This window comes from Aythya marila (assembly GCF_965140915.1).
Source record: "Aythya marila genome assembly, chromosome: 2".
Classification (NCBI taxonomy): Eukaryota; Metazoa; Chordata; class Aves; order Anseriformes; family Anatidae; genus Aythya; species Aythya marila.
In genome coordinates this window covers 107,964,993-107,989,018 of record NC_139043.1, presented here as the reverse complement: position 1 = coordinate 107,989,018, position 24,026 = coordinate 107,964,993, and the positions used below count along the sequence as shown (strand labels likewise).

General features: G+C 48.9%; 1 protein-coding gene across 1 annotated transcript; it reads right to left on the bottom strand.

Annotated features, from left to right (window-relative positions):
- Window positions 1–863: 863 nt before the first annotated feature.
- GATA6 (GATA binding protein 6) lies at window positions 864–22,583 on the bottom strand. Its single transcript, XM_082753670.1, has 7 exons — window positions 22,449–22,583; window positions 20,362–21,257; window positions 17,210–17,376; window positions 14,268–14,393; window positions 12,641–12,728; window positions 12,433–12,539; window positions 864–4,494 (listed from the first exon to the last, which is right to left on the bottom strand). The coding sequence occupies exons 2-7, from the start codon at window positions 21,236–21,238 to the stop codon at window positions 4,327–4,329; spliced, it is 1,533 nt and encodes a 510-aa protein (XP_082609796.1). The 5' UTR covers window positions 21,239–21,257; window positions 22,449–22,583; the 3' UTR covers window positions 864–4,326.
- Between the last annotated feature and the right edge of the window lie 1,443 nt (window positions 22,584–24,026).

Here is a 24,026-nt window from a genome sequence, read left to right as displayed (position 1 = left end):
GGGTAACATCCCCAAGTTACCACCAGGACTGGTTGTCTCTGTTTCACCCCATTCACCATCCCAAACCCAGTGGTTTCTGCACCCTCTCATACCTCCACAGCACTCATACCACACCAGTGTACGCCCTCAATGCCATGCTGAAAAATACCATTTTGGACCACTGTAGGGATCACAGCTTATTTTAAGCACATTGAATGGAAAAAAAAATATATAGCTATGGATGAGGGCAACAGGAACAGATCTAGTACCAAACCTGAGACCTAGGGAAGACAGGAGCCTGAGGTAACACACATGTCCAGGATCAATCTGCTCTCGAGGGGTCAGCTAAGCAAAACGTGAGCCTGAGTATCACTTGGCATGGGAGCTCAAAGCAGATGCCTTGAGTCACTGGCTATTTCATTTTGGTTGTTTCCAGAGAAAAGGTGCTATGGTAACAAGTAGCCATATATTGTTGGTGGTGTTTTTTTGTTTGTTTGTTTTTTTGTTTTTTGTTTGTTTTTTCCAATGTCAACTCTGAAGCTTCATCCTGGTACTAGAGAGCTGCTCTGGCGTCGTTTTGGCTTGTTCAGCCTTGCTAGTAATTGAGACCCAGAGTCGAACTCTTTCTTTGTTCTTTCTCAGCCCATCCCAAGGGCTGTCACTGAAGAGAAACAGGGATAAGTAAGGAAAGCATCTGGCCAGGCCGTCTATCGGTATCAGTGCTATTGGTGATGTATGAGCCAGAGCAAAGTCCAGCTCACACACCCAGAGCTGTGCCGGCTCAGCAGGACTAAAAGACAAAATTAAATAAAAAAAAAAAAAAAAAAAAAAGAGAGAGAGAGAGAGAGAAAGAGAGAGAAATCTTTATTTTGCCAAACAGCTCCAGAAATCAGTACACTTGGAGAGCAGTTTTGTTGAGTAGGGAGGTACCCTTATAAGAGTTCTTGTAGACTTTTTCTATGTGTAATCATAACACAGAACCTCCTCAGCATCTGTAGAGTAAGGCAACAGGGTACTGCATCCCCCTTCCCTCTTGCAGAGGGATAAAAACCTGGTTTATCCCTGCTTCTGGTCCAGGGAAGCAAAGTATTTCATTCTTGATGCTTTTGCTGATAAGAAATAATGGGAAACACCTTCCCTATGAAAAGCTGTTTTTTTTTTCCTTTTTTTTTTTTTTTTTCTTTCCTGCTTATATCACCTAAAAGAGCATTTTCAGCCTCAGATCCAAGAGGACTCTTTTCACATAGGGCATTCTTCTATGCCCCACAACACTCATCTGCAGGAACCACCCTAAGTCAGAACTTGGGTAAAAGTTGATGCTGAGAAGGGAGAAGGGCTTCCCAGGAGCCCTCTTAAGAGATGCCATGGGGTTCCAAAGCAATGAATGCAATGTAACCATCTGCAGGTTGCTGGATGTGTATCCTAAAACTCTCTGTTTTAGTTTTAGTATCCTAAAGCTCCCTGGTTTAGGATAATTCCAAGCAACGTAGCTCCAACATATGCAGCCTTCTCCTGCCCAGCAGTGAGTTTCACACTGCTATCCAGAAGCAGCACACCAGCTAAGCATGAAAGCTGCTCAACACCAGTTAGCAACAGCTTTTTTATCCATTTAAGTGTCAACAATAGAAAACCACAGAAGAGGGTATTTCAGCCAACAAATGCTTCAAAAGGAAAGAGATTCACCCTCTTCTTCACACCCTTGGTTTTTTAAACCCAGTGTTTCCCTGCATGGCCCTCTTTGCACTTGGATAGGGCTTTCCATCTGTAAATCATGAGGTCCAAGCCCATGTGGCCCTCAGGCTAGCAGGACTGGGGTGCACGACCACATCAACCCCCAGGGAGCAAGGGAGCAAGGGAGCAAGGTGACCCAGCACCAAGGCTGGTGTGACAGCCCCACTGGGGCTGCTGTGCTGGTCCAGAGCAACCCAAACCCTAGGAGAGGTTTGGTGTGACCCTTTTTGCTAGAAGCTGTTCTTCACCCAGAGAGCTGTCAATCCCTTGGTTCTCACATCAGCTCCTGTGTTAAGGAGGCAGCCTCAACCCTCTGTTTTTTACAGGCCAGGGTCTCAGCCGGTGCACATCAGCATAGCTTCTCCACAAACAGAGGAGCTATCCCACTTCACCCCAAAGGAAAATCTGGCTCAGGGAGGCAAAGACTCACACCACAGCCACTCCATGGGGTGATGGTAGTGCTGGGCATGGTGGTCGGGTATCCTGGCCTGGCAGTGCTGCCTACATAGCTGGAAAACACACAGAGCAGCAAGTCTTGCTCCCATCCGAGAAGCAATGCAGAGGACTGGTCCTCAAAGCCAGGCAGAGGTTTTCTGCTCCCCTCAGTAGCATTTAGTGGTCATCTTTTCTCAGCACCTTTAGTTTTTGCTACCCTTCAGACTTCACCTCCAGAGGGTGACAGAGGCTCACCTCAGAGGGTGACATCCAGGGCTCTGCCACACCATTTGCAGATTTTTGCATACACAGGAGACCTCGTGTCTATCCATTAGCTATGGTGTGAAGGCCAAGCAAAACCATGGCAGTCCCCACAAGGTCTGGGACCTGTTCCCTAGGCTTTCATCAGAAAAAAACATCTCATGTGCACTTGTGTGGGTAGGTGCGGGACCCTAGTTTTACATACCACTAGACGGCATAGAGAGGAACTATAGGAATACCACACACCACACAGACTTAGCGAGACAGAGCAGACACTTCAATGTGAGAACACTGCAGCCATCAGACATGCTGCCTCTATCAGGTACATCTCCATAGCTTTTAATACAGCTTAACAACTCCGGCTGAGACAAAGGAGAAGGCACAGTGTACAGAAAAAAAAAAAAAAAAAAAAAAAAAAAAAAAAAAAAAACAACAAATGATACCCTTTTATTTGTAAAGCTCTGATGAGACAACTTTCCAAATGACATCCCATTTGAAAAACAATGGAAACCAACCTAACTATGCATCAGTCACACTATACAGATTGCATCCTAAATTTTGAAGATGCCTAAATATCTCATGGAGTATTTACATATGTATCAGTTAGGTAGTAAAGTTTCATTGCAATTTGTTTCTTTCCAGCACATACTTATTCAATGGCAAAAAAAAAAAAAAAAAAAAAAAAAAAAAAAAAAAAATTTTTAAAAAAAAAAAACAACCTGGGGATGCATTTGCTTTTTTTTTTTTTTTTTTTTGTACAAAAGTTATGAGCAAATGGCTAGGGCAATTTTCCTGAGAGAAGGCTTGTTCTTTGAAACTCTTGCTTTAACAACTGGAAATACAGAAAGTGGATGTATTTTTTTTTTCTTTTTGTTGCACTAAAAAGCCTAAGGATGCCTAGTTAAGTTTTTCTTTTAAATTATTTACGTACCATTAAGTTAAAATGTTTACATTCATTCATTCGTATAAAAACCGTTGTTAAATCTTATGCAAATGATTTAACACTGATTGCTGCAACGCAAATTGCACTTCTTTAAAAAATTATTGTATATATGGAAGAAAAATATCTGATTGCTACCCTGTTTACAAATTTTGACTGACTCTATACAGTTCAGCCGCAAAATATGAACTTTCATAAACCTCAGTCACAGTGTACTTCAAAAGTTATAATGCAGTCTTGCAAAGTGAGTAAATATCTTAAAACAACAACAAAATCTCCTTAACCAGCTTGACCCCGTGAGGCTTGTACCAAAGGCTGTGATTTCCTCCCCGGGTGTAGCTGGGCTCTGGCACAGAGGAGCAGAGCAAGGCAGGCGCTGGCGATGGAGAGTGCAGGACAGGTGAAGACATCAAATGTCCAGCTCGGGGCACCTGCGCTGACTCAAGCAGTACGTACACGCTTCCAGAGCTCTTCAGAAAGTATCTGGCTATGTCTAATAACTCAAGCCTCCGCTACTCCCTCCCCAGTGCTGACGGTGTCTGTCAGTTCTTGGGGGAGAAGGTGGTGAGAGAGTGAAAACAAATATACAATCAGAAAGGCAGCACGGCTGTGTGAGTTGAGGATGTAATTCTGGAACCTATCGACAGTTTTAAGTTTCTTTTTTTTTTTTCTTTTTCTGTTTTCTTTTTTTTTATTTATTTAATTTTTTATTAGGTGTGTAAGGCTGCATTAGCTATCCCCCGGTGGGCATTTGCTTTCCCTATAGTTTTCTTGCATAGATGAGGAACAGGATGCTTCGGCAGAGCCTCTTTGGGAGGGCTGAAAGCCGCCTCTGCCACCAAGGCACGGAAACAAATTCAGAGGAGCGTCCCTTGCCAGCACTCTCGCTACTGCCACCGCCGCTCCAGAGAAGAAGAAACCCCACGTGGACGTCCAGGGGCTGCCACACAGCTCCGGGATCCAGCTTGGCTGGCACCAGGTCACGCCAGAGCCAGGGCACACCAGGGATCCTGTCTCACGGACGCTGTCACCTCAGCTGTGGAGGTCAGGCTGACTCCTGTGTACAGCCCGTCTTGACCTGAATACTTAAGGTTGCTGCTTTCGGGGCTGGTGCTCTCTCCTGGGCCAGACATCACTGACGAGCTCGCCTGCAGAGGGAGAAAAAACAGAGATTTTGCTGAGTGGGTGAGCTTTGCATGCAGTGCTTTCCTAGGCATTTGTGAAAAGCCAGGGTTTTTGCCCCACTCTCAGGATCACGCAGCATCACGGGATGGCTGAGGTGGGAAGGGACCTGTGGAGGTCGCCTGCTCCAACTCCTGCTCCAGCAGGGCCACCCAGAATAGGGTGCCCAGGACCACGTCCAGGTGGCTTTCAAAGATTTCCCAGGAGGAGACACCACAGCCTTCCTGGGCAACCTCCCACTACCTGTCTCCAAACCCCAGGTGGGGTAGCACCTACGTTTTTGCTCCCCTGGTGGGAGAAGCCCAGTGCCTCTGGCAATGGGTGCTGAGCACCTCCTGGAAGTCAGACTTCTTTGGCTCCTGCAGACCTTGAAGCATGTAAAATATTCCTCATCTTTCAAAACGCTTGCCATGACCATTGAATTCCAGCAAGGCTAACCACTAGGGGAGATGCCCCTTTTATCTCAAGTGGAGGAGAACTATGTCTCAGAATCAGGAGCATGTTTGCTCTGTCCCACAAGCCACCACCTACACTCCTGAGACAAAGCACAGGGAAGCCCTGGTAGGCACGAAGCTGAAACTCTGACCAGCACTGTAATCAGTCCATTTATTTTAACAGAGAAACGAGGAGTTGCAAAGACAAAGAAACAATCATTTTTTCCATGAGGCTGAGCAGATCCACTAAAGAGGAAAAATTTGCAGTGCCAGACAGAGAAGGGGCAACATTTTCACCTGATAAAGGAAATGTTTAAGAGCTGACTTCATGCAAAATTAACTCTTGGATATGTCAACTTTAAAACCTTAATTTACTTGTTAATGGATAGTCTTCGGACAAGATTCCTTAAAAAGAAGAAGAAGAAAAAAAAGACTATCCTAAACCGTGACTGCAGAAGCTTCCTGCCTGCTGTTTAAGTGAAAAGTATACGTATTTAATCATTTTACTAGAGTAGAGCTCTTGGCTGTCCTGGAGTCATGCCAAGCTAGCAGTTCATACATAGGAAAAGTGGGGCTTCGCTTATCCAAAGGCAATTTCCAAGTGGCACTTTGCAGAGTTTTTGTTGCCATGTTTAACCCGGCTGAAACCTGACCTTCTGAAGGAGATACTTCTTGCCAGTGGTCACTTCTGTCTGAAACAACCTAGAGGTAAATATTTTTTTATCTTTTATTAAAATGGCTGAAGACTGCTATTCTTGTACCCAGTCATCAACCAGGACCCCATTCTCTCAGCTGCTACCCAAAAATGCAGACAGTAAAAAAAACAAACATGCTGCTTCCCCCAAAGACTGCCCAAATGGCTATAATCTGAAAAAAATATGTTTTCTGTTATCTCTCTATCAGATACACAACTGTTGTTCAGTAACATCTGATCTCTGTAGGCTCTTTTTCTATGACTGCACAAATAATTCAGTAAGGCAGAATACATGCAAAACTTTGGGTCCATTTCTGGGTCTCACATCAACCTAGATTTTCAACAATGCTTTTTGAAAATTGTAATACATCCAGTGGACTCCTTTTGGCACAAAAGGTCTGATTTTTAACAGATTGATTCTCCCCACTCTGGAAGAAGGGTTGCAATTACAGTTGAACAGCGTTTGCTCAACTTGAGCTGAACACACTGGGAGCTGCACTGAAAGGTACCCGGTTGCCCATATTTGCCGCTGCTGTTCCGGTAGGCAAATATCTTATCTCTGCCTTTTTTTTTTTTTTTTTCAGGCTCGGAAAGTGTAGTTCGCCCTTTTCCTGATTCAGCCCCACAAAGGTGAGGCTCAGAGCTGAGCCGTTTCCATGCCTGGTTATCAGCCACCCCTCCCTCCGGCACCCCAGAAGGGAGGACGTGGAGGCACGTCCTGTTTGAAGGCTGCCCATCCCTGCCCAACCGAGGCCGGATCCTGGCTCCATCGAGCCAGCGCGGGCAGGACCTGGGCAGGACTGCTGGGCCTGGAAACCCCACCCCGGTAATGTCATGACAAATGCAGTCAGCTCGGGCAGCTCCCAAAGTGAGACATGGAAAACAAACTCTAGGGAAGGAGGTAGATGAATCACTGAGCTAGGCGACCTGAGCTTTTACTGCTCCGGCTTTGACAGAGGAAAGGCAGCAGAAGTTACAGTTGGCTATTAGAGGAGCTGTCAGCTGGAATAAATAAGCCAAGCAATGCTGAAGTCAAGGGGCTATTCTAATTCACAACGGCTGGCTCTATCAATAAAAAAGTAATAGATTTATTGTTATTGCTGATATCTGGTAACAAGATAGATAATCAACTGGAGCTCAACTTCCTGAGCTAAAAATGAATGAAATGCATTGGGAAGAGCTTGCCTCCCAAACAAACAGAGGAGGTTCGAACCTGTTATCTGCAAAGGTGGTTTAAGGATCCCACCTTTTTTCTACTCAAAGCAGCAGAAGCTGGACATGGGGCTGCCCCCAGGCAAGCTGTCTGGATCAGAGGTGGCCTTGCTGTAGAAGACCTGCCCACCACGCTCACAGGGAGACCTTGGCCGGAGCCACAAAGGGATTTAGACATCTACATCCTCTCCACTCCTGCAGGCCCAGATAAGAAACGGGCCGCTTGGCCCAGCACTGAGGGAACATCTCCATCTGAAGGCCTCCTGCTTTATTCCACCCACTCCTTCCTGCATGGAGACCAGGGAGAGGGGAGGGGTGCCCGCCCCGGCCTCCCCCCAGGCCTCTGTGCCGAGAGGCAAAAGCTCCGGTCAAGAAGTCGTGCTGACATCTGGAGGGGGTAGCTAAGGGCCTTGGTCTGGACCTTTGCTCCGTCAGTTAGACCTTTACTCCATCTGCTTCGAAGGTTCAAAATGCTCCACGAATTTTGGACCGTACTACATCTGTAGTAAACTGAGCCCCAGCTGATAAACTGCTCCCTTCCTCTTCTATTAGCCTAGCTTAGCTTCACTACACTGAAACGATAATTGCGGTCAGCTGAGACACACTTGCAAAAACATCTTTCACATATAATGTATTTTGGCAAACAGCAGTGAAGGCCTTAATTTTCCAGTCTCAGGCTCCCCTTGATAACTGCCATCCCCACTACAAGCACTTTCTCCAAATGCTATAACTCCCTGGTTTCTGAAGAACAGGTCTCGGTACTGCAAATCCACAACTTTTTTCTTGATTTAGTGACCCCCTGACTACAGAAAGCTGTAATTTCTTGCTGGTCCAATTGATCCTTTTGTTTATATTGCAGATGTGTAAGTTTACATATCTTCTAATCTCTCCTTTGTATTATAGCAACATAAATCTGTGGTTAATACTTCATTAATTTCCTAAGGGAGGCAACTTCCAGCATGGCTTGGGAAAGCTGATGACCCCACTGCTGTCAAGGGCTGTGTGAGTAATTGGCTTCATTGCTTTGGCAATAAAACTAAACAAGGCAAAATGTATGTGTCTATATGCATATATAAGGTTTGGGTAGAACCAAAAATACTCCTTTTCCTTGGTTTTCCCTGCTGAAACAAAAAAGCTGGATTGCCTTTTTCAATTTGATTTAAAAAAAAAAAAAAGTTTTCTTTTGAATACTTGTACACACCACTAAGAAAAGGAATGCCTGAATTTACGAAACTGACTGGGGAGAGGAAAGCAGCATCTTATTTTGTCCAGGAGTGAGCAATAATGCAAAGGACGTAGGGGACCTAGATTCATTTCTATTCCCAGCCACAGGAGATTTAAACTGGTGTATTACATCTCCCAGCATAATGCCCTGACTACCAGACTATTTGATATTGGAGGTTGCCATGTTCCTCATGCCTCTTGTTGATCTTATTCCACCTGGTTTAGATAAATATTTAGTCATACCAGGACTGAGGCACTGTGTTCCCATTTTCCAGGTGAAAGTCCTAACAACCTTGCTGGTGAGGCTTTCTCATGGAAACTTTGTCCTGGCAGCTACAGAATTATTCTATCCCAACTGAAATCTTATCATCAGATAGTCTGAAGGACCCTTGGACATTCAGCTTTCCAATATCCAGGCGGTTAGGAAATTTTTTTTAAGAGGTCGAGCCTACAGGTTCATCCACACTCTGGGAGATACTGTACTCAAGCTGGTTCCCCCATCGCCTGCTTCAATGTCCTACCGATCTTCTGCCTGAAAGGAAGCAAATATCTCTGACAATCTCATGATTCCTCTTCTGAAAATGAAATAAAACAAATGCACAAGAAGCTATTCCATGAATTCAGACCAGATTGTCAGACATCGAGGGCACAGCTAGAACTGTATTTTTCCTCTAGCTCTTCACCTGCTAAGGCTGTTTCCTTCTTCTCTCCCACTTTCCATACTACAACACTGGAGAGCCAGTCCTGAACCACTTCTAAAGATCAGCTTCCAAAGGAAGTAAACACGTGTTTTACCTGCAAGACAACTGTCCTAAGCTATTCTACAGTTCTTCTGTGGTGTGTGCTTATGGTCCTTCTGAGACAGCTATGAACTGGAGGCAAAGGGTGTAGTAAGAGTCCTCTAAAAGAGGAGCTGTGCCGGTGCTGCTGAGCCTTTACTGACATCAGCTCTGGCTCTAAGAGCCGCCATGCCCTGCCATGAAAAGCAGATTTTACAGCAGTTTTCATCCTGCCTTTTATCCTAATAAGGGAACAAACCCTTCTGGTAATCACACCAGTTGGAGCCCCTGCATGGAAATGTATGGGTGTGCACTAAAGACTGTGCCCTTCATTTAGCAAATTATTCCATGCAGCTCTTCTCTGTACAGTTTCAGCAGCATCAAAGGGAGAGCAGGTATAGATGCAGATGCAGGCTGCCTGAAACCTTCAAATCTTCTTTTTATGGGGATGTAAGGCAACTTCATATATCATGTAGCTGGACCTTTTCCATATTAGTAACACAGGACACCCAGTACTTACTTATACTGCTTAGGAAAACAGAAATGGGCCTAAATCCTAGATCCAGATGTGAATTTGGCAAATAGCCCCTTTACAATGGGACAACGAAACATGCACGATCCAAACACTTCTACATTTTGGGATGTTTGAAATCAACTTTGCACCCATAGCAATTCATTAATCATATCTTTTAAATGTTTAAACTTCAGCTAGAACATAAAATCAACATTTAAGGTTCTTGCTAATTTGTCTCAAAATTGGCATCGTATAAAATTCCCTTCATGAAATGGATAGTCTCAAAGACATTTTGGTGAGTAATTGCTGCCCTTCTCTTTTTCTGCCCTCCCCTCTTTATTTTACTTTGAAAGAGATAAAGAAAGGTAGGGCAAAAAGTGAGTATTACTGACACAAATGAATTCTGCTGAATTTCATTTCCATTAGATTTCTACATAACTAGGAGCTCTTTTGGCAGCCTCCCACAACGGGCATAATAAATTACTTTTGTACCAGTAGAGGAATTCATTTTCTCTGTTTCATTTAGCAACAACATGGCTGTGAATTTCAGACAACAGTTTCTAAAACGTCATCATATTTTTCTGCCTAATGTCAATTTGGCATTTTTCCTCTCCTTACAGAAGAGCCAGAGAAGCAAAAACAGAGTGAGACAACAACAAGTTGCCATGCCAGTTGTGTAACGCGTGGGGAATGGGCCAGGTACGTCCTCCAAACAGGTGCCTGTGTTTCAGCAACGTCACCCTTCTTGTTAAAGTGACCAAACATTAGAGGGCCTGGATTCATCTATCCGGGGGTTTTTACCTCCTGACATAGCCTGGAGAAAATTATACTCCTTGTGCAAAGCCATCACCTGGGCTTAGATTAAAAAAAACCCTTCAGGATACCAATGCATCAACTCAAATGGCAAAGAAAAAAAAAGAATCAAGGAAAATAGAAGCCCAGTATAGTATCTGTGCTTCAGCATGTGATCAGATTAAAGGCTGTCAGGCTCTAAAATGCTGAATTTCCTTCCCTCCTGGCAACTTCAAGGGGCCTTATGAGCCCTCAGCCTTCCCACGACATTGCAGCCCACCAACAATGGTTTTGCTCCCCTCGCAGCTGCAGACCGCTTCCCAAACAATGTGGAACAAGCCTCACCAGCCACCTCCCTGCTTTCAGCCTTCACTCTTCCCTGTCCATGCTTGGGCATCATCCCTGCTGATGCTTGGGCACAACCAGGAGACACAGACTGTTTCCACCACATCCTGTTACAGAAATTTTGCAAACAAGAGGCACTTTGCAAGTGCTTTGTACATGCAGGGCAGATGTGATGGAATCACGGTGAAAAGAAGGCTGCCACTGTCCTCTCCTAGACTGATCATCTTTGGAAAAATCAGGGCTGTCCTGGCACTGAGGGATACCTTTATGTAATTAAGAGCAGCCTCAGGGTTTCTGTTCATTACTCTTATTGCTAGCAGCACCAAACTAGCCTTTTGTCCCAGGAACATCCAATGCTTGTCTTGTACTCATACAACTCCTAGCGCCAAAATTATATCACAAACTGTGCCACTAAAATTATAACACAAAAATTGCTAACATCACTTCTAGGGAGGGAGAAGGGCTGCAGAAAGGAAGGCAGAAGTCAGCCAGCCAGAAAAGCAACAGTGCGGGGAAAACGGGATCTCACCTCTAAGGTCTCTTCTTCCAGAGCAGCACACAGCTGCACCTCTGTGGGTCAGGGTGGATTTTGGTAACAATTCTGTCTACTGTATAAATCGCATGACATTTCTCAGATCAGTAGGATACCAAAGGGAAGGGCAGGGAAAGTTTTTCTGATTTGTTACCATTTGCTAATACTAGGATGAGAAACTAAAGCGACATATAGGGCTTCGCTTTGGGAAGCCTGAACAGTTCACTTTTTGGTTACTGTTTCTTTTTTCTTTTTTTTTTCTGGTGTGACCCATTTATTTTATTATACTGACAAGGTTTTCTCATGTCAAAGAGGAGCCCTATTAATGATATTCTTGCTTGGCAGCATCAGAACCAAAAGCCCAGTGCCTCTGAAACTGGGTGGCCCTACCACCACACAAACAATCACATTTGCTAAAACCATTTTTTTTCCCCTTTCTACAATGAAACTTTGTATGTCAGGAATTAAACTATTGAAAGGATTTTGGATGTGGGAATGCTGAGACATATTGAAAAATAGTCATTATAAACAATGTCTTTTTTTTATTATTAATAAAGGAGTAGAGAAAGCCACGTTAGGAAAGCTTTTCAAAGAAATTATGTGGCAGATTGAAAGATTCAGAAGACCAAAGGAGTGAGTGTGGATATGGGTATGTATAGCCAAATGGTTAGGAATTAATCTATATAAAGCTACGAAACGTTAACAGTAGTATTTGTTATCACATGTTCTAACTGAGTAAAGAAAAGCAGTGCGAGATGGTTTGAGCGTATGATGTGAAATCAGGATCACAAACTTGATAGCTTGGGGCTGTGGGATGCTGAGCACCCATCCCCAGAGGAGCCCCCTGCCAGCAGAGGGCTGATCCCCACGCACCACAATCAGACCGGGTCCTCTGCCTGTTTTCAGAGAGGTCTGGAGCCGGGTGTAAGCACATGTCTCAGTTCAGAAAGAAAGCCATTATGCTTCCCTCCAGGCAGCAGAATAAACCCTTATCAGACCATTTCAGAAAAAAAAAAAAAAAAAAAAAAAATAGGGCACGTGCGCAATTGTTTCTTGAAAGGATCAATTGGGCATGATTTTTTTTTTTTTCCTCCGGAGGAAAACCTTTGAAAGAGAAGAAACTAAACACTTCAAAACGAAATGTCTTAACTTAATCATAAAAATTATATAGGTCTTAATTAAGGGGTTTGTAAAGTACTTCAGCTCCTCACTCTGTTTACAGCTATATGTGATATCCTCCGAAAATCTTGTTCCAGTATCAGCTAACAAAACTGGAAAGTTTGTTTAGATTATTGTTCTGCTAGATAAGATAAAAGCTGTGATAACACTGCACAGTGATCAGCCTGCTTACAAACACGGATGCTGTGTCAGTACTTACCCCTGAGGCTGACGGTTGTGTGCTTGGGGAAGCGTTTTTGCTACAGTCGTCTGAGTTTGTAGAAGACGTGGATGTTGGAGTCATAGGAACTGCAGTAGTACTGTTACCTGAAAGATCGGGATCTGGCATTAAAAACAAGAATTTTCCAGTGGGGGAAAAAAAACAAACAAACTCTTGCAGCTCAACTACCTTATCTTTTCATATTTACCAGAGCATGCCTTTGACTTATTTATGTTCTTAGGTTTTCGCTTCCTGGTTTGAATTCCTTCTTTTTTCATAGCAAGGGGTCGGGGAACCTGAAAAAATTAAATTTCCACACCAATCATAGAGTTGTACATATGCTCTAATCACCAAAAGCCAAAACTAGAACATACGAGCAAATAATGATGTTGAAAATACACGTGAAATGAAGTCACGTATAGCAAGTCATTTTTCCCATCTCACCATAGAAATTCCTAAAGCATTTGTATTTTATTTGGGCAAAGCAATGAGTTGTTTCCAGGGGAGTTTTATCAGAATTTAAAAAAAAAAAAATTATAATAAAATTATTTTTTTTTAAAGAAAAGGGGGAAATGTTTTTCTTGATGTAGTTTTTCCAACACCTCAGTCCGTCCACAAATTAACAGCACAATTTTAAGGAAAAAAAGGCATCATTTGGCTGTAGGTCATACGAAATTAAATTGGACTGGGTGTACCTGATCCCCAATTCCTTTTTCCAGCCAGTTTCCAGATTATCTTTAGTGGTTCGTTTTGGAAAGCAAGAATGTGAAGGAGGGAAAAAATTCTCCTCTTCCTCTGGACCAGCTATGCAAACTGGATTGTCCTCAGTAAGTGTTTTAGGACAGAAGCTTCGTGCCGTAATCAGCACAGTGTCTGTTCCTATAAGCAGTTCTGCATATGATACAGCTTTTTGTATCCAAATTTCTATTTGTAGAGAAAATGTGTTCAAAAATCAGCCTTGTGTTCTCTGTTATTACAACCATAATCGTTATACAGAAAACATTGGCTTAAAATGTATTTTAACTTTGTGATAACATCGGTTTGGAGAAATAGAATTCAGCCATGTGCTTACTATCATTACGATGTTTAAACCAGTGATATAATTTACTTTTTTCTCAAGGGCTAGACCAAGTTACCAACCAGTCCTAGCGCCCTTGTCCTTCGAACACTTGTGCGTGGCTATAACCTAACCCGCCTGGGCACAACAGGTTCCAAGCCTCTCCCAAAACTTACTCCATTACATTCGAGTTATTTTCCTCCTGCATTATTGCCTGTGAAAGGCTGGAATCGCATTTAAAGTTTTGCAGGAATGGCTGGAATTACATTTAAAATTTTGCTGTCGTGGCTATGTCTGTCCACACTATGAAAAACTGTCGTACCACAAGTCTAGTTTTTTTTTCCATTGAAGAGCTGATTGAAATCACGGTAGCAAAAGGGGATCAGCCACATAACCAGAGGCAGTTTCTTTGTACAAATCTGTACAAATTTGCAATTACAAACCCTTTTGGTCACTGACGAAACCATAGCTCACTAAAACGAGACAACCATTTTCCAACGACTAGAATTTTTCTGTGGTTTTATCGATTTTATACACCTTTATCATTTTTTAACTTTACGGTCTGAAACCATAAGATGAGACCATGAAAAGTTTCACCAGAAACCTTGCCCCAGCCTTCAGGAAATCCAATGCAACCCGCACACAAAACCCGAAACCACCAGAGCTTTGGGGACAGAGCACCGAGAGCCCTGGGGACAGAGCACCGAGAGCCCTGAGGGCCGAGCACCCAAGCCTTGGGGAAAAAGCTCCCAAGCCAAGCCGGAGGGGACTTTCTTACCCCATGAAGCTTCATGTAGAGGCCACAGGCGTTGCAGACGGGCTCGCCCTCGGCGTTCCTGCGCCACAGGGTGGTGGTGGTGGTGTGGCAGTTGGCGCAGGACAGGCCGAGCCGCCTTGAGGAGGGCTGCGGGCAAGCAGAGGTAAAAACACAAGCATTAACAGGCAGGCGGGAGCGGACGGTTTGTCTCTTTGCAGTTTACGGGGAAAAGGGCTTTAAAACTTGGGCTTGGGCAAGGGAGAGGGCTCGAAGAGGGCTTTCAGAGGGGGAGAGCACGTCAAAGAGTGTCGTCTCCGTGAAGAGACTTCCTTATCATCGCACATTTTATCCTCACGCGAAAAACAACATGCCTCAGGAACGTGTTTTACAGAAGGGAGCTTTCCCCCAGCCCTCAGAAAAACTGGTGTGGGACAGCAAGGTTCACACTGCAAACAAGCCATTTATGACACTCTTCCGTGGAGTTTGGAGCCAAGGTGAAGCAACCTTGTATCAGAAATAACCGTATAACCCAGCGCTTTATGGCCTCAGGCTGTATATCATAAGTGAAGGCAGTCCTCATAAACATGTGAAATGAAGGTGAATGGGTTATAAAAGTTCCTGTAACAAGCGATCTCTTTTACGTTCATCACAAGCAAAGAATTCCAACTGCATCATAAATCTATTATTTTTCAAAGTATCGCATTGTCAAAAAAAATAATAAAAAAAAAAAAAAACACGACTAGCTCTGTGTCTGGCAGCTGAACAAGTTTACGTGGAAAAGTCAGTTTTAGACAATTGCATTAATCTTATTCTGCCCATAAAGCGCCCATAACTGAAATTACTGACTTGAGGGTACTGTGCCCTTCCTCTTGAATCATTTACTGCTGGGCTGTTAGACACAGCTCGGTCACCTTTGATACCACAGAGCTGCCTGCCACTTGGGAAACGGATAGAAATGTTTTAAGAATGAAGAATATTTCAGAGTAATAACCAAGTTTCTTGAATTTCGATGGGAAAGAGTTAGAGATCAAGTAGGATTTTTGTAACTTTGAATCAGTAATTCATTATTAATTGCACAACAAGAAAACCAGCCAAATGTAATATCGGCTGAAGTATATATTTCTTTAAAATCGAGTTATCACAAAAACGGAATTTTTGATCTCATTATTAAATACGTATGTGCAGCATCTGAATTGCGCTCTAAATTGTGCTCCTCAATTCAATACAAGTTTTACATGGACCAGGTAAAAGAAAGTTGGTCTTTTCACATACACTGCATTTTCCTTCTTTGCAGATGAAATGCCATCAGACATTTCACTCTGTTAAATCTTTCTTTCTTTTTTTTCTTTTTTTTTTTTTTTTTAATGCAGTAAGGTCTAAATCTTCATATATTTTATTTCAATACCTTTCGCTCATTCCCATAGCTAAACAAAAGTGAGGTTCTGGGCAATTTTTGAAGCTAAAATGACTTTTCTGCCGCAGGAATTTTATCAGAAACTTCAGGGAAATCTAAACATGTTTAGCATTTTCAAAACATTTTCCCTTCTCACCTACATATTTTCAACCGCATGAACACGCAGTCACGTTTGATTTATAGCTATGGCCAGTACACTTGGTGCGGACTGTTGCACAGAACTATTTCAGAGTTATTCAGACGAGGTGTCAGGCTGAAATCAGGCCGCAGTTTGACTCTGGTTCGGTCTCCTCACCCCTCACCCCCTTCCAAAAAGACGAGGAACACAGAGAGGCCGGGGCCAGGTATCAGCTGGCTCAAATCTGTGCCGGAGCCAAGCTCCGACGCTGCTCAGGGGCTGCAAACCTGTGTCCCTGCTGAGGAGGTAACACCTCCCTTGATGGGATTTAGGGGACAGACAGATAGGAAAAAAAAAAAAAAAAAAAAAAAAAAAAAAAGGCACACAGCGACAATCAGCTCCTGGCTTAACATTAAATGAAATTTTTTAGGTTTAAGGGGACCACGAGCCCTTACTGTCCGATCTGCTCATTGCACGCTTGCTTTTTGTTTCCCCCCATAAGGGCACTAAATTCAGACGGTTGTGAAATAAGGAACGGGACGTGGTTTAACGCTACGAAAATAGGGACGGAGCAAGCAGCTGGCGTGACTGAAAGGGTCTTGAAGGGCTGATCGGTTTGATACGCTGTCTCCATACACAAGGGTCCAAACATCAGCTCGGATTATACCGGCGTGATTTATTGTGGCTTGCTCGGTAACAGCCATTACGGAGGAGAGTATTCTTTTTCTCCGCTGACCTCCACCCAGATTTGCTAAACATAATGTGCAGTTCCCGCTTGTTAAATTTTCTCCTTGCCTATTCAGTGCCAGCCTGAGTTATAAACAGGGGGTTCTGGTTTGTACTATTTATTTCCCCCCCTAGTTTTAGGAGTGTATTTTTAGAAAAATTGCCGCTCATTTCTTAGGAGTAAAACAAAACAAAGGCTATTATCATTGTTTAAACAATTGGTTTTCTTTGAATTATATACAAAACTTGCTTACATTCCCAAGGATCGAGCTCTCAGCAAACAAAGCAGGTCTGGAGAAATTCCTAGCCCTCTGAACAAACACTTTCCAACCTTGATTTTTTTTATTTCCCCCCCTTTTGGAAACTTCCAACATGAGCAGCACCAAACCCTTCCAAGCCAGCAAGACTCCCCCACTGACGGGGTCCACCAACCCCAAACAAAACTAAAACCCATCTGCCCTGTGTTTGGTGTGCTGCTTGCAGGGGGCAGAGGGTGATTTTGCCCACACAGGGCCCAGAGTTGGCCTCGGAGGGTGGCTCTCACCCATGCCACGATGGCATTGCCCCCCAAATCCAACCACAAGACCCGCTTTGGTTTTGCACCCTGGAGGTCCCCATGCATAGGGGCTTCAAGGGCGCTCGCCCTGCCTGGCTACACTAAATGGGGGACCCCAGGGCTGCAGCCCTCGCTCCTTCCCCACTCACCACTCTCTTCTGGGGCTTGATGAGGGGCCGGCTGAGGCCGTTCATTTTGGTGTAGAGCCCGCAGGCGTTGCACAGGTAGTTGCCGGTGCCGTCCCTCCTCCACAGCGGGGTCTGGATGGAGCCGCAGTTGACGCACTCGCGGCTCTCGGACAGGTCCTCCAGCAGCTCTGGGGACAGGAGCAGAGGGGACAAGCGGTGGGACACGGCCTGGACAGCGGCACCGGGGGGCGCAGAGCCCCGCAAAGCCCCGCGGAGGAGCGCGGCCGAGCCCCGTCGGAAAAGCAACTCCCAGCAGCGACAGCAGCCCTCGGGTGATTAAAAAATAATAATAATAAAAATCCTTTTTTTTATTTCCCTCTCCCGAGGTGCGCCCGGAGGCTGCCGCCCCCCCAGCGGCGACGGGGCCGGGAGCGCAGCGCAGCGCCCGCAGCCCTGCCCGGGGGGCTCCCTCCGACGGCTCCCGGCCCTCGAGAGGTTTGGCAAAACCGACTCACACCTGGGGGCCGGTGTGCCAAGGGGGAGAGGGTTTTGGAAAGAGGGGTGGGTTGCTGGATGTTTGCTCCGGGTCGAGGCCGGGCGGGAAGTTTGGCGGCAGGGGGGTCTCGTCGGGAGCGCTTTGCGAAGGGCTTAAACTTCGGGTGCAGGGGGCGGCTGGGGACCTGAGCTGCTAAGGCAGCCACGGGGAGAGAGAGCTTCACTCGGTTGGTTTGGTTAAATCCGACCCCGTTGTTAGGAAGCGGAGGAAATGGAAAAACGTGGAGTGTTCTGCCATCCTGCTCGGACAGCTACTAAACACTGAAAAAAAATAAAAAAGGTCTAAATGCACGGCAGAGAATAAAGAGAGCCCACACGCAAAAGCAAACACCTTTCCCCTCTGCCAGTCCTTGTATACTCGTTCTGTCTCACCTCTCTACATTTCGTGGAGAAAAAAAAATAAAAATAATAATAATTTTAAAAAAAAGAAATACGAATTTCCCATGTAACGCGCCGCGCTGAGCAGAAATAATTTGAAGGGAGCGCTGTGATTTCTGCAGCAGCTTTGGCGGTCAGGCTGGGAAAGCCTCTGACGGAGCGTGGATGATCTTTAAGGTCCCCTTCCAGCCTAAACCCCTCAACGATCCTAACCTCAGCTTCGCCACCGAGTTTTGCTCCCTCCATCCCCTCCGCTACCTGCCTGAATTCAGCGTTTGCTTACTCTTTTCTCCTTCCCTTATTAGCTTTGCGGGCTGTAAAGCGAAAGGGGGCTCGTAAATGTCAAGCGGCTTTCGCTACGGGGCTCTGGTGGCACTTGGCTCTTACAAAGAAACGGCTCTTGGCCCGTGCCCACCACGTTACATTTCTCTCGCCCCTTCATTTGCGAGTGATTGCGAGTTCAACGGGAATCAGAAAGCGGCAGGGTCCAGAGAGCACAGCCCAAATTACGCTGTCAGCTTGTGGCTCTCAGCACATCACCAAGATTTATTAATCTTTGCACTAAAAGCGCCACTGACTACTGTAATCAGGAAAATGCTTAAGGTCTCAAGGACGCTGGAAGTTAAACAGTTATTTGTCTCTGCTATTTACTTGATAGCATTACCTTCGTGCCTACTGAAAGAAACCCTGCCGTGATAATATTTCCCGGGCTTTTTTTTTTTTCTTTGCCTTTTTTTTTTTTTTAAAGTATTTTCCTCTTAACGCGTGAGAAATAGATTTATCTCGAAGGGCAGCAAAATAAAGCTCTCGTTATAGATAAATATTTAGCAACCCTTCCAGCAACGTCAAAGAAGCCGTATCAGGCCGGCTAAATATCTCGCTATCAAAACGCATCTGCCGGCCGCGGCAGCGACGGGCAGCCCCCGACTGCTGGCTTCGCTGTGGGATTTCGTCCCCCAGGACCCAAAAAAACCCACAGCCGAGGGGACAGGGCAGTGGCAGCCGTGAGCACAGGGGCTTGTTGCTGGAAGCATAATCAGTGCTGTTATTATTCCGACAAAAGCGAGGCAGCGGGCATCCCCCGGCTCCTCTCCCCCGAAAAAAAATAATAGTATATATATATTTTTAGTTCCTCCCATCACCTAGCTTTCCACTAGAATTTGGGGAAATCGTGTTAAAAACACGATTTTCCGGTCGGCTCTGCTCTCCCTCTCCCACCTCTGAAGCTGACCCTTCCCCGCTCCCCCTGTCACTGCAGCGAGCACCAAGCGGGTGGCTCCAGGAGCCCCAAACCCGTCCCGTGGCACCGGGAGGGAAAAGGCAAACGGGCTCGGGGAATTTTCGGCGACATTGCACTGAAAGGGAAAAATCACGGCGGGCGGAAAAACGCCTCCCTGGTGGGCAGCTTGTGATTAAAGCAAACGCTGCCCCAGTGCCTGCGTGTGGGTGTCCATACACATCTATACATGCCTGTATAGGACCCCCTCACGCCTCTGTATTTACATACGTGTTTGCTGCCTAAATATATTCTAGAGAGGCACCTGAATATATTCTAGAGAGCTCCCTAAATATATTCTAGAGCTGAAGAGGCTGCAATAATCGTTAACCTTCCCGCCCGCTGCTGCATCGCTGCAGCTCGGCCGCCACTTCAGGGCTTAAAACACCGACACCGCGAGCTGCCTTCCCTCGGAATAAAAAGGTGACAACACCTCTGAAGCGAAAGCAAAATTCCCTCGGGACGCTGCGGCGTTTTGGGCAGCAAGATTTGAACGGGGTTTTTCGTTCCTGTCAGCGGAGCGGGGTTGGTTTGTTTTTATTTTTATTTTTTAATTATTATTTTTATTTTTAAATCCTTTTTAAACGAAGCAACGGAGAGGATGGCAGATTCAAGAAATAATCGCACATGGGCTGAGCGAGCCCGGCAGCTTCCCCGAGCGCTCCGGGACCGAAAAACCCGCAGCGAATCAATCCTTCACCGGATTCCCGTATTTAGGGGCAAGCAGAAAAGCACCAAACCGGGGAAACCCTTACGGCCGGCGACTCGCTGGGGGGACACCCCCAAAAAAATAAAAGCAAGAAGAAAGCCAAAGCAACGCAGGAGCCGCCCCCGCGTCCCGCCACGGGCACGCGTGGGTCCCGTCCCGTTCCCCTGCCCGCCCCATCCCCTCGTCCACCCCGTCCCCCGTCCGCCCCGTCCCGTGCCGTCCCCCCCCGTCGCCCCGCTCCGTCCCGGCTCCTACCTGCGCTGGGGGCCCGGACGGGGATGGGGGCGGCCCGGCCCTGCAGGCAGTGCAGCATGGAGTTCTCGAAGGGCGCCGTGGGCCAGGCGGGGGTGAGCTGCGGCCCCACGTAGGACGTGTAGGGCGCCGGGTAGGAGCCGTTGAGGGGCCGAGCCAGCGGGCTGTACTGATCCCGGGCGCCCAGGCTGTTGCCGTAGGCTCCGGGCTCCCTGGAAGCCCCGTTGGCCACCGGCGGGCTGGGCGAGTAGGGGAAGCGGCCCGAGGGGTGCGAGCCGCCGCCGGCTCCGTACGAGGGGCTCTCGGCCGCCGGCTGCGACCAGACGGCGTGGCCGCCCCCCGGGTGGCTGGGCTGCGCCGCCCCGCTGCCCTGCAGGTAGGGCAGCGTGGGCAGCATGGAGCCCACGCGGGTCGTGGGCACGTAGACGGGCGAGCCGGGCGAGGAGTGCATGAAGCCGCCCGGGGATCCGTCGTAGGGCGCGGGGCCCTGCGCGGCCGAGATGGCCAAGGTCTGGTACATCTCCTCGGGCTGCTCGGCGCCGCCGGCGCTGGGCTTGGCGCCGCGGCTGGCCCAGATCAGCTTGGTGGCTCGCTCGAAATCCGCCAGGAGCAGGACGTCCTCCCAGCCGGGCGGGCCGGGGGGCTGCGGGACCCCCGAGGGCTGCGACGGGGCGGGCCGGGGGCCGCCGTCGGGAGGCTCGGAGGAGCTGCGCTCGCCCTGGGAGCCGCCGCAGGAGGAGGAGGAGGAGGAGGAGGAGGAGGAGGAGGAAGGCGAAGGAGGAGACGGGCCCGGCTCGCTGGCCGCGAAGGGGCAGGAGGAAGCGCCGGAGTCCGCAGCGCCCCGCTTCAGCACGCACCAGCCGCCTTCAGCCACGGCCATCCAGGTCCCCTTCTAGCCGCTGGGTGGGGATGGGGAAGGGAGGAGGGCAGGGGGAGGAGGGAGGGAGGGAGGGAAGGAGGGAGGGGAGGGGGGTCCGCAGGGCAGGGCGGGGAGGGAGGGCACAAAAGAGGAGGGAGGGAGGGGGGGGGGGGGAGAGAGAAATAATAACAACAAAGTTAGCGAGCGGGACAGCCGCTCTCCCTCCCGCAACCAGGCTCAGCGGGGACCCTCCGAGCGCCCCATGGCTCACACCGCCCCACCGCTGCCCTCCCCCGTCCCCACCGGGCTCTGGGCAGGGTGTGGGGACGAGGGGGGGGCAGAGGGACGTGTCCCCTGCCTTGGCCGCCGCCGCTGCCCTTGTTGTTGTTAGCGCTGCCTCAATGAATGAGTCATTTGACTCGGTTCCACCGAGAAAACAATTAGCAGGGCGATCCCTTGAAGGGTGCTTCTCCGGAGGGAGACGGGAGCTTCTCCGCCGGGAGCCCTGCTCTTTTGCTCGTTTCCAGCCCAAGGTCACGGAAAGGAGGAGGAGGAGGAGGAGGAGGAGGAGGAGGAGGAGGAGGAGGAGGAGGAGGAGGGAAGGCACCCGGGAGCCGGGCGATGCGCAGGGGCCGGGCCCCGACGTGTGCGCTGTGGGGCCGGGGCCGGGATGGGGTCGGGGCTGGGGGTGCTGTGCTTGGGGCAGGAGCCGGTGCCAGCGGGACGGCCCCGACCCCCAGCAGGTCCTTTTGGGGTCGGCACCGTCCCGCCGCCAGCCGGGCACCGCTGGCATCCCGGGGCCGCCGGGGCACGGGCACGCAGGCAGGCGGGCACCCGAGGCGCTTCGGGGGGGAAAGAGCAGAAAGGGAAAGGGGACTCCGAGGGGTGACAGCGAGCAAAGCCCCCGGTGGGGGTCCCCTCCCTCAGCCCACCGAGATAACCGCCCCCCGACCCGCGCAGCGCGCCCGGCCCCACGCCACCCACCCCCCGGCAGACAGGGACGCCTCTCCCTATCCCCCTGCGAGATAACGGGCGGATAGATAAGGGCCGGCCAGATAAGGGCTGCAGCCACCGGCATCGGATGTTTGCCCACCGGGGTTCCCCGGGGCTCCCCCGAGCCGGGAGCAGCTCGGCTCCCCTCGGCGGCCGGCCCCGGGGTGGGCTGTGTGTGGGGCGGGGGGAGATGGGGCCGGGGAAGCTCGGGGACAAGCGAAAAAGGGTCGGGCCAAACCTGCAGCCGGTGGCCCTCATGGGGCCGGGTCCCGGGGAGGTAAATCCGGTGGCGAGGGGGGCGAGCGGCGGCGGCGAGTCCGGCGGCGGCGGCGGGCGGCTGGATGTATAAAAAGGAGAGAGGAGGAGGCGCCTCTCGCAGCCCTGCCGGAAAAGTGCAGGCAGCAGCCGCTGATTGGGCTCGGCCGGCCCTAAAACAAACACGGAGCTCCGCGGGGGTGCCAGGCCCGGCGGCGAAGCCGGCCCGCGGCTCGGCCACGGCGGGGGCGGGCGCCCTGGAGGCCGCCCCGTCGAGGGGGGGGGACGGGGATGGGGACACGGGGGGGGCACCGCGGGGATGGGATGGGAGGGGAGGGGGCAGCGGCCCCCTGCCCTGGTGTGAGCGGAGGGGGCTCGTATAAATGATGATGATGATTTTAAGCCACAATGAATGCCTCCCCCCCCCTCTCCACCCTCCCCCGTTTAGGGGGAATGTTCACGTTTTCTTAGGCATTTTTTTTTGTGCCCCGGAGGATGTGCCCTTGGCTCCCGCTGTAAGGGATCAGGTGAACGACCCCAAATCTCCCGATTCTTATAATCAGAGCCATCCGAGAGGAAAAAACCGTGGCTCCTCCTTGAGCTGCCCCAGCCGTCAGGTGAAGCCAAAGCCGGCCGTAGGATGTGGCCAAGCCAGCAGCAGGCGGTAGGCATTTTTCCGCTGTTTCTTTCTCATTCTTCCCTTTTTCTCCCCCCTCCCAAACCTCTCCCTTTAACCCTTCCCCCCCCCTTCCCTCCCCCCAGCCCTATCCTCTTATCTCAGCTGTGTACAAACCGATACGGCACTTAGCAGGAAAGTGACTGGAAATTAAAATAACTCGGTTCGCCAGAGGTTATCAGCTGGGTATCTGTCATCATCAGTCCCTCCAGAAAGACGCATCCGCGGCCAGGGCTGCCAGCAGAGCTCAGCCCGGGCTCGCCGGGGCCGCATCCAACCCGGGGCCCGGGCCCCGCTTCTCCTGGGGGGTCGCAAGGCAAAGGTGACCGGGGCAGGCGACGACAGAGGCTGGGGGATGTCGCACGGGGCAGCCAGCTGCTCCGCCGGCGCCTGGGAGGGGGGGGACGTGTCGCGACAGCGAGGCTTTATCGCGCGCCGTGATTGCGGGGATGTCGCGGCAGGGGTCGGGGAGGGACGAGCGGGTGCCTGGGGAGCCCGGTTCCCTGGCGGACTGTGGGATTAAAGGCGGGCTAATGAACTTCTGGCTAATGAACAGCGCTCCTCGGGTCGCCCTGCCTGATAAAAAAGGAAGATTGGAGGCACTTTTTCTTTTCTTTTTTAACCTTTTTGACTTTTAGACGCACTTTCGTGGGTGCAATTTTCAACAGAAAACGCTTCGTCGTCTCGAAACGCCCTGCCTTTTCTGCCGACACGATTTTGCCACTTTATTTATTATTTTTTTTCCCGTGTTTTCACTTAAAAAAAAATAATAAAAAATACTCTCCAGGAGCGGGGGAAGGATGCAAACGCCGCTTCGTCTCAGCTGGGTTGCCGCCGCGCCCCGTAACTGTGCTTTATTAATTAATGTTAATTGCAATTCCTTAA